This window comes from Lampetra fluviatilis, chromosome 64, assembly GCF_964198595.1.
Source record: "Lampetra fluviatilis chromosome 64, kcLamFluv1.1, whole genome shotgun sequence".
Lineage (NCBI taxonomy): Eukaryota > Metazoa > Chordata > Hyperoartia > Petromyzontiformes > Petromyzontidae > Lampetra > Lampetra fluviatilis.
Window position 1 is genome coordinate 529370 of NC_136338.1, and position 10326 is coordinate 539695.

Genomic DNA, 10326 nt, shown 5'->3' on the forward strand with positions numbered 1-10326 from the left:
ACACACTGCCGGCTGCCCACCGACCCCCCCCCCCCATGCGTCCGTCCGCGAGGTCAGATTCTGCTGGTGCTGGCATCGATCGTGGGCATCATCGTGTACCGGCTGGCCGTCTTCTTTGTGCTGGCGTCGCGCCTGCCCAAGGAGCTCACCAAGAACGAGGTGATCGACTCGTTCCTCACGCCCCAGATGGCCACCGCCATCACCGCCTCCTGCCTCAACTTCGCCATCATCATGGTGCTCAATTACTTCTACGTCAAGGTGGCCATCTGGATCACCGACATGGGTGAGGGGGACCCCCTCCTCCTCCTCCTCCTCTGTCTCGCTACCCTCCCCCACCTATCCATAACCCCTTACCACCCTCCCTTCTTCCCCTACCTCCCTTCTTCCCCTATCTCCCTCCCTTCCCCTACCTAACTCCATAACTCCCTCCCCTTACCACCCTCCCTTCTTCCCCTACCTCCCTTCTTCCCCTATCTCCCTCCCCTCCCCTACCTAACTCCATAACTCCCTCCCCTTACCACCCTCCCTTCTTCCCCTACCTCCCTTCTTCCCCTATCTCCCTCCCTTCCCCTACCTCTGTCTCTCTCTACGAGAGCGATGAGCGTGTACCGTGCGGCGCGTGAATTAAGATCGATATTAATATTAACTCATTTCCGTCATCGTCATTATTTGACACTGCGTGCCAACGCTGTGCCCCGTCTGCCCACCGCCACCGCCCGTGCCCTCCTCCCTCTGCGCAGAGATGCCCAAGACTCAGATCGAGTACGAGAACCGACTCACCATCAAGATGTTCCTCTTCCAGTTCGTCAACTACTACTCCTCCATCTTCTACATCGCCTTCTTCAAGGGCAAGTTCGTGGGGTACCCCGGCGGCTACATCTACCTCTTCGGCCGCTTCCGCAACGAAGAGGTGTGTGTGTGTGTGTGTATATATGTGTGTGTGTGTATGTGTGTGTATATGTGTGTGTGTGTGTATATGTGTGTATATGTGTGTGTATGTGTGTGTGTGTATGTGTGTGTGTGTATATGTGTGTGTATGTGTGTGTGTGTATATATATGTGTGTGTGTGTATGTGTGTGTATATGTGTGTGTGTGTGTATATGTGTGTATATGTGTGTGTATGTGCGTGTGTGTATGTATGTGTGTATGTGCGTGTGGGTGTGGGGAGCGGTAGTGTAGCGGTTAGCGCGCTGCACTACGAACCTAGCGACCCGGGTTCGATTCCCGCTCACGGCAAACACCGGTGACGATTATCTGAACCGCTCCTGGACCTCCTCTAGGTCGACTCAGCCTTAAATGAGTACCTGCTGCGGTGTGTGAACATCGCCGGGGGAGACAAAGGCGAGGTTTTGGCCACCCACCCCCTCATGTGCTGTGTCGGCCTTCATTGGTGCTCGCTAACAACACTCGCCCCAACCAGCTTACTCAACAGTCTGTTGAGTAAGCTGGCAGTGTGAGTTTGGGTGTGTGGGGTTTGTGGTTGAGTGAGAGAAGAAGTGAATTAATGGGTGAATGAGTGGTTGAGTGATGCGGTTGGTTAGATGGCGGCAGTGGTGGTGCCTGTATATTTGGAGTCTGCGTCTCCCATCATCATCACCACAGTAGCTAGGAGATGTTAACTACCTCGCCTGGTATAGAGGAGGTCGTGGGTTAGATCTCGACCTTGACGCCTGCTGCTGTATATTTGGAGTTTGCGGTGTCTCTCTCCCCGTGGTCGCGTGGATTTTTCCCCGGGTCCTCTGGTTTTTCTCCTCCACATTTAGAATCGACATCACGCGTTGAGAGAGTTTTGGCGACTGCTATAAATGTCAACGTGTTGATGATAATCAGCCGCCACTTCGTTGATCTTTTACTCAGTTGGCCTGGTAAAATTGAAATAATAAAATTTTAATTTGCACACAGGGACGGTGAAGATTTGGTTGTTGCGTGCCTGCCGTGGTGGTGGTGCAACAGTGGTGGTTGTGCATTTGCCCACGGTAGCGGTGACACGATTTGGTTGTTGTGCTGCCTGACGTGGTGGTTGTGCCGTGGTGGTGGTGGTGGTGGTGCGGTTGCAGTGCGAGCCTGCCGGCTGTCTGGTGGAGCTGACCACCCAGCTCACCATCATCATGGTCGGAAAGCAGATCTGGGGTAACATCCAGGAAGTGGTCTTCCCGTGCGTAACACGCAATAGCGTACACACACACACACACACGTGTGCAAACATAGGTAAACACACAAACATACACACGCCTACCCAGAGGTGGGACAAAGTCATTGTTATGCAAGTCCAAGTCGAGTCGCAAGTCATCAAATTCATGACTCGAGTCTGACTCGAGTCCAAGTCACATGACTCGAGTCCACACCTCTGCGCCTACCCCTCATGATGGCAGGAGCCAGAGCCGGTCCACCGGACCTCCTGCTGCTGTAACTGCCGCTGACCCCCCCCCCAGGTGGCTGATGAACAAGCTGTCGAGCCGCAGTGCGCGCAAAGCGACGCACACGCGCATCCGCACTCGCTGGGAGCACGACTACAACCTGCAGGACCTGGGCCGCCTCGGACTCTTCCACGAGTACCTGGAGATGAGTACGTTGGGTTTCATCTTCATGGTTATTATCACCACGGCTATGACGACTTCAACGACGACTACGATGAAGACCACGAGGACGACAAGGACTTTGACGACTACGACAACTAAGACGACTATGGCGACAAACTTAATTCATTGTCTATCCCTGTGCGGCCTGAATGTTGGGCTTTGTTGCATGTGGACCGTACGATTAACTTCTTAGGCACCGTACCGTAGCCAACCGTGCGAATTGCGCCGCGGTGGCTAGGAGATGTTATCTCCCTCGCCTGGTATGCAGGAGGTCGTGGGTTCGATGCTAACCCTAACGCCTGCTGCTGAATATTTGGAGTCTGCGTGTGTTGAACACGGCACGTGGCCTGCCACGCTAACCGCAGGCGTGCCGCCCCCCCCGGCGCCGCGTGTCCCAGTCGTGCAGTTCGGCTTCACGACGCTCTTCGTGGTCTCCTTCCCGCTGGCGCCGCTGCTCGCGCTCCTCAACAACATCATCGAGATCCGCGTGGACGCCTGGAAGTTCACCACACAGTTCCGTCGTCCCACGCCGTCGCACGCCCGCAACATCGGCGTCTGGCAGCAGATCCTCTCCTCCATCGCCATCCTCTCCGTCGTCACCAACGTGAGTGCGGAGGTCGCTCGCCCGAAACGACGGCCACCCCCCCCGGTGGCTTCGTCGTGACCGTCGCCGGAGATGTCAACTATCTCGCCCGGTGTGCAGGAGTCTGCGTGTCTCTCTCTCTCCCTGTGGTCACGTGGATTTTTCTCCGAGTCCTCCGGTTTTTCCCTCTACATTTAGAATCGACGTGCATTCTGAGCATTTGGCTGCCGCTATACATTTTACACGTGATAAGCCACTTCTTTGTGCTATGATTAGTGATATAGCCTGGTCGCTTCTGAAAAATGTTAGTGAGATGCAGGGACAAGAGTTATCTCTCTCTGTCCCACCAATCACAGCGAGCCTTTTGATGCAGCGTGTGTGTGCGCATGCTGAGCGGTGATTGATCTGCAGACTGTCATCACTGGATGTGGTCAGCCCTAGTCACTAGCAGAGTGCAGGTGGTGCAGGCCTAGTCACTAGCAGAGTACGGATAGGGCCGGCCTAGTGGGCCAGTGAGTGCGCGAGTCGTCCCACGGTGACGCTTCTGCCCCCCCACCCCCCCACCCTCTAGGCCATCATCGTGGCCTTCACGTCGGACATGCTGCCCCGGCTCGTGTACTACTACTCGCACCACAGCCTGCTCAACGGCACAGAGGAGCACTCGATGGAGGGCTACGTGGACTACAGCCTCTCGGTCTTTCACATCGCCGACTTCCAGGAGCGCAACCGCCCCGACGCCGCCGCGCTGCCCTACTGGTTCAGCAACGACACCGACGTCACCTGCCGGTGAGAGGGGCTCGGGCCGGTCGTCCTCGTCGTCGTCAGCGGCAACATCAGCGGCATTGTCATTGTCATCATCGGCAGCATAATCATAATCAGCAGCGCCATCTCAACGTCATCATCGGCAGCATCAGCATCGTCACTGTCATCGGCAGCATCAGCGTAATCTGCTTCATCATCAGCATTGTCATCATTAGCAGCGTTGTCATCAGCAGCATTGTCATCATTAGCAGCGTTGTCATCAGCAGCATCATCAGCGTTGCCGCCATCACCAGCAGCAGCATTTTCATCGGCAGCATCTGCTTCATCAGCATGATCGCATTGTCATCATCAGCATAATCATATTCACAACAATCATCATCGGCAGCAGCGGCAGCAGCAAAGTGACCATCAGTGATGCCGTGAGTCACGTGGCTTGCCTCCCCCACCGTCCCCACAGGTACCGGGACTTCCGCTACCCCCCAGAGCACCCCAAGAGGTACCGGTTCAGCACCCGCTACTGGCACATCCTGGCCGCCAAGCTCGCCTTCATCATCGTCATGGAGGTACGGGGGACCGTGACGAGGCGGTACGGGGAACGGGTGTCCGTGACAATCGCCACGTACTTCCCATAACCGTCTTCCTCCCCGTGGTGTCCCCCCTCTCCTCCCGCAGCACGCCGTGTTCGTGGCGAAGTTCCTCATCGCGTACCTCATCCCGGACGTGCCGCAGGACATCAAGGACAAGATGAAGCGCGAGAAGCTGCTGACCCAGCGGCTGCTGCACGAGTTTGAGATCAACCGGCTCAAGAGCTCCCTGAAGGAGCGCGACGAGGTGGACGACGTGGGCGAGGAGGAGGCGGTGCTGGCGGTCTGATGCTTCCCCTCCGCCCCCTCCTACCTCCCTTGCTTCCTCCTCACTCTCCACCGCTCTACCTCCTCCTCCTCTTCTTCATCCGTCGTAGTCCGCCGCGTAAGCCGGTCGCGACGCTTCGGGCGTCTCCGCTCCTGCGCCCCCCCCCCCCCCCCATCGCCACACGCGACGTCGGCGGCATGGCACGGATAGAACGACGACGACCTGTGCCAGTGGAGCCGGCGTCGAGGATGCCAAGAGGATCGGCCTCCTCTGGCGGACGTGAGCGGGCACGAGCGTGAGCGGGCACGAGCGTGAGCGGGCACGAGCGGGCACGAGCGTGAGCGGGCACGAGCGTGAGCGGGCACGAGCGGGCACGAGCGTGAGCGGGCACGAGCGGGCACGAGCGGGCACGAGCGTGAGCGGGCACGAGCGGGCACGAGCGGGCACGAGCGTGAGCGGGCACGCGTTCTCATTCACGCTCGCTTGTCGTCGCTCCAGAGTTTGTGTTTTGCGTCGGGGGCGGCGTTGGGGATTGAGGAGCCGCGGCCAGCCGCAACTGCCGCCAGCCGCGGCCACCTTTGGTACCGTCGTCGATTTAAAAAAATCTACAGAAGCGTCCCCGGACGTGGCCAAGCATTTACAGCGGATTTGAGGAGTTGCGACGCTGCGCCTGTTTGCGAGTTGGAAGGGGGGGGTTAGGTGAGGGATGTTGTTGTGTGTTGCCACAATTGTGCGTTGTTGTGTTTTGTGTTGTTGTTGTGTTTCGCACCTCGGTCGGCTACGTTACGGTTTGCGAAATAAGTTGTGCGTACGTTTGGCGTTCTAAGTTATTAGTTATTCGTCAATGAGCTCACTTCCATTCGGTGGGAAAGTGTCGATCGTTTTTTTTTAAACGCCTGATTTTTCTACCGCGGCCGAGAAAACGCGCGAAGATAAACATCCCTCGCCCCTCCCCCTCGGCACAGCCCACGCAAGGCCGCCGGGGAGAACGCCGGTAGCGAGCGGCGGCCATCGCGGCCGCCACCGCGCACGGGATCCAGCAACCACGCCGGCTCCCGGCCGCCTCCCCCTCGGCGGGCGACGTTTACACGCCGCAAGCCGCCGGGCTCCGTAGCGCCCGGTGCGCAAACCGCTACGCCGTGCCGGGGGTTGGCGTGTGCGGTCTGACGCGTGGCGGCCCTCTGGGGGTGTGTTTACTTTGCACTTGGGCAACCTGAGCCGCTAACGGAGTCGATTTTAAGTTTTAACAAATCCGGTCTCGCGCACGCGCGCAGACAAAAGGTCCCCCATGTAGCCTCAACAGGGGCAAGGGCTGTTAAGTAGCGAGTAGCGGCGCCTGTGGAGGGCCAGGCGGGGTGGGTGGCCGGCACCACGCCTTTGTCTCCCGCCCCCCCCTCACGACGTTTTGAGGCCGAGTCAACCTAGGGGACGCCCACTGGTCCGGATAATTGTAACGCGGTTGGGCGCCGTGCTCCCCTCACTTCAGTTTCATTTCTTAGACTTTTCTTTTGCTACTTAAAACCGGCGCATTTGAACTTTTCACCGATGCTAAATAATTATTAAGTTTCATTCCCACCCCCTAAGACATTTCAAGTTACATTTCACCAATGCCTCCCCATCCCCCCTCCCCTGCCTCTTGCACAGTAATGCGAATGATCAGAGACGGATCTATGGCTCTCACTCTCATGGGTACCAATACGAGTCGATAGGTCTCTGTGACTCTATGCGTCTCTGTGTGACTCTACGGGTGTCTGTGTGAGTCTCAGGCTCTCTATGTAAGTCTATGGCTCTCTCTGGCTCTGAAGTCGCTGGCTGTCTTGTCCGAGTTGCTGGCTCTGTCTGAGTCTGTGGGTCTCTGTGCGAGTTGCTGGCTCTGTCTGAGTCTGTGGGTCTCTGTGCGAGTTGCTGGCTCTGAGTCTGTGGGTCTCTGTGCGAGTCTGTGGGTCTCTGTGCGAGTCTGTGGGTCTCTGTCCGAGTTGCTGGCTCTGTCTGAGTCTGTGGGTCTCTGTGCGAGTCTGTGGGTCTCTGTGCGAGTTGCTGGCTCTGTCTGAGTCTGTGGGTCTCCGTGCGAGTCTGTGGGTCTCTGTCCGAGTTGCTGGCTCTGTCTGAGTCTGTGGGTCTCTGTGCGAGTCTGTGGGTCTCTGTCCGAGTTGCTGGCTCTGTCTGAGTCTGTGGGTCTCTGTGCGAGTCTGTGGGTCTCTGTGCGAGTTGCTGGCTCTGTCTGAGTCTGTGGGTCTCCGTGCGAGTCTACGAGACCCCCCGGTGTCATCTCGGCTGAAACCCTGACCTGCCACCCAGGCCCCGTGACCTGTGAACTATGAGCCATCCTCTCCACCGATGATCCTCCTACCCCAGTGCCCCCTACAATGACGTCGTTACCAAGTTAACTCCACGGTTACAGGGCCCCGCGCACCCTCGGTCCCCCCCCCCCCCCCACTCTTGTTCAGCGGCTTGAGATGGGCTTGCGTTCTATTCGCTGTTTTAAACCGCCTTGCATCGCATTGTATCACATCGTATTATATTGTATCCCATTACATTGTCAGACATTGCATTGTATCACATCATGTTGTTATACATTGTATTGTATCACATCGTATTATATTGTAATACATTGCAATGTCATGCTTTGTATTGTATCACATCGCATTGTACCATACTGCATTGTATTGTACCGCATTGTATTGTACCGCATTGCATGGTGATGCATTGCATGGTGATGCATTGTATTACATCACACTGCACGTGAGCAATCGGCTGCTCCAGCAACATTGCTCGGTCGAAACCTAAACTCAACTATTTTTATTATTTTACCAGGTGAAGGCTCGCTGAGCTATTGAGCTCTTTTTCAGAAGCGACCTGGCCGTCACGAATGATAGCTCACCAAAGTGGCTCGTCATCATCATCGTCGTCGTCATCACCACGTGCAGATTTATAGCACCGCAACCTCCAAATATCGAGCAGCAGGCGTCAGGGTCGGGATCAAAACCACGACCTCCTGCGTGCCGGGCGAGGGCGATAGCATCTCATGGCCACCGTGGTGCCCCTCCCAATTGGCCCGCGACTGCTTTGCGCTGGAGAGGGGATCTCGAGGTCGCCGTGACGACTGATCACGGCTCTCTGCACGCTTGCGGCCGCGTTGGGCCGCGCCTGCGATCTCATGCACTACACGGGGAAGCGGTGGGGGGGGGGTTGAGTTTATTGTGAAGTTAGTTTTGTTTACCCACGAGGTTTTTTTTTGGTGGGTTATAAATGTCGTTTAAACCCGCCACCACCAGCCGACGCGGCCAATTACCAGTAAAGAGTTTGTCAAGAAAACAAAACGTGGCAATTAGTGACGAGTTGAGCACATGCCAGCCGCCTCCTCACGCGACAGACAGAATTGTGGGTGTCGCCTGATGATGCTGGATGATGATGTCATTACCGGTGAAACGTCATGGTACTCGCATTGTAAATGTTGTGGGTGTACTCTCCCAACACAACCGGTTAGTGCTGAACTAATCAACACGTTTTGTTTACGCGAAAAACCCTGTGTCGGGCGGTGTTGGCGGGTTTAACGACGCATTCATATTTACGCCATCTAACGATATTAAAACATCTCTGTGGGTAACATTGGTCGCAAAAGCCCTACGACTGCTCCTACGCGTTAAACAGTTTAACCCTTGGGAGACAAGTCGATGGTTTTGGTTGCGGCGTGCGTGTGGGTCCGCATCGCAAGTCTTACGCCGTTCTAAGGAGTTGCGACCCACGTGCATGCGTTTCAGAGTTGGGGGGGGGGGTGCTCAGGTTTGGGACGATGGGGTTTTTTTTGTTGCCATTGAGTGTTAGAGGGGGGGAGGGGGTTGTGTTTCGCACCTCCGGTAAAGCGCGGTTGGCACGTACGCACGCGCCGGTTACAAGACATGAGCTCAGTCTGCATGCACGCGTTGGTTACAAGTGATTTTTTTGGATCAGGGGCTCCAAACGGTGACCGCTCAGCATTTGGTGGCCAACGCATCCATTACCTCTCAGTGTTAATCAAACTCCGTGGAGCTGTGTCCACAGTGCCCTGGTGCTGGTGGTGTCACGGCGCTGTGACCGGCAATACGGAGAGGAGAGGGGCGCCGATTCGATTCCATCTCTCCCCGGCACTCAAAGCGGCGGTCTCAACTTGAATACGGCAACGGCCGGCCACCTCTGTGCCACCCAGCAGCGGTGCACGGTGGTTACACCAGCACAGATACGGCGATCGGCGGTGGTGGTGATGGCGGTGGTGGTGACGGCGGTGGTGGTCCCGCCATCGATTCCACGTGGCATGAGAGGGCTGTGGGCCTGAACGTGGGTGATGTTTGTAGAGGCAGGGCGACACAGAACGTCGCTCGATGAGTTGAGACTTTGCCGAGCTTTACTTGGACAGACGAATACAGCGACCGATATCACCACCACAGCAATAACCATCGTCACGATAATCATCACAATAGCCATCATGACCATCTTCATCATTACCACAGTAACCATAATCACCACCATCACAATAACAATCATCTCACCAAAGTCTGGCCTTGCAGACGCCTACCCAGATGGTTGGGTAACATCGCCAGACAAACAAACGTGCCAACTGGCGATGTGGGTTTCCACTACGCATTGAGGCACGGACGGTAATGTCACGGCTCGTAGCGAGGGTGTGCCAACGGATGGCCTGGCAAACGCCCGCCCCTCTCGCCATACGCCTTGAGGCAGCACCGCTGAGCGTCCAGCAGAGAGTCCCTGACCCCCACCCTCAGCCTCTAAAATGAGGGGTGGGCAGCTCCTAAGTGACTGCTCAGCAACCTTCTTCATGCCTGTGGTCTTCAGTATTCACGACATCGCACCGCAGCTCTTGAAATAGGTCGCTTTTTTTAATGGAATTGGTTGACCCCCTCTTCCGTCTCCCCCCTCCCCCCCCCCCCTGGTCTAAACCGTTCTGCTTAAACCTGCACCAACGCCGCTTGCACGTTTGATTGTATTTTAGTTCAAGATGAACCGTCTGGATGATGTTGTACATACATCTCTCACACACACACACACACGTGGTGTACATGGAGAGATTTTCAATTTTGCCAAATTTCTTTGAGGTTAAGATCACGGAATCGTTTTTGTACCAGTGACCCCCCCCCCCAGCCCCCCCCCAGTCCACCCCTTGCAACCTCTTCCCCCCACCCCCCCCCCCCATGAGCCCTGAAGTGGGGCTGTGCATCACCCACCCACCTCTGCAGAGATGGAGCGCTGAGTTGTATTGCAACTCTGCGTCGTGGTGTTGTTCAGCCCAGAGCAGAACTCCACCGCCAACCCCCCCCCACCCCACACCTTGAAGGAATTTAGTTTTTGTAAACAATTGTTTTTGTAAACACTTTGTTGTTTTTGCACGGCGTCGTCGAGTGAGACGGGACAGAGAGCCTTGTCATAAGTTACAGCTGTGAAAATGTTCAATAAAGTTGCTTTATGTTAAATAAACTCTGGCTGTCTGCCTGATGATGATGCTAATCGAGTTGTGAATGTTGTGGGTTTACTCTCCAACACAACCGGTGTGTGCTG

The 10326-nt window shown here is 56.0% G+C and overlaps 1 protein-coding gene across 7 annotated transcripts in view; it reads left to right on the forward strand.

The window, feature by feature from the left end:
- LOC144951976 (anoctamin-5-like) overlaps positions 1-10222 on the forward strand; it is a 62938-nt gene extending 52716 nt beyond the window's left edge. For 5 of the 7 annotated variants that reach the window (XM_078882349.1, XM_078882351.1, XM_078882352.1 and 2 more), the window contains 8 exons: positions 58-283; positions 741-910; positions 2058-2155; positions 2433-2566; positions 2978-3183; positions 3734-3948; positions 4382-4487; positions 4597-10222. In XM_078882349.1, coding sequence (XP_078738475.1) covers positions 58-283; positions 741-910; positions 2058-2155; positions 2433-2566; positions 2978-3183; positions 3734-3948; positions 4382-4487; positions 4597-4797 — 1356 coding nt within the window. In that variant the 3' untranslated portion in view covers positions 4798-10222. The remainder of the gene's footprint in view (positions 1-57; positions 284-740; positions 911-2057; positions 2156-2432; positions 2567-2977; positions 3184-3733; positions 3949-4381; positions 4488-4596) is intronic. The other 2 variants (XM_078882353.1, XM_078882354.1) reach the window with 1 other exon arrangement.
- The last annotated feature ends 104 nt before the right edge of the window (positions 10223-10326 follow it).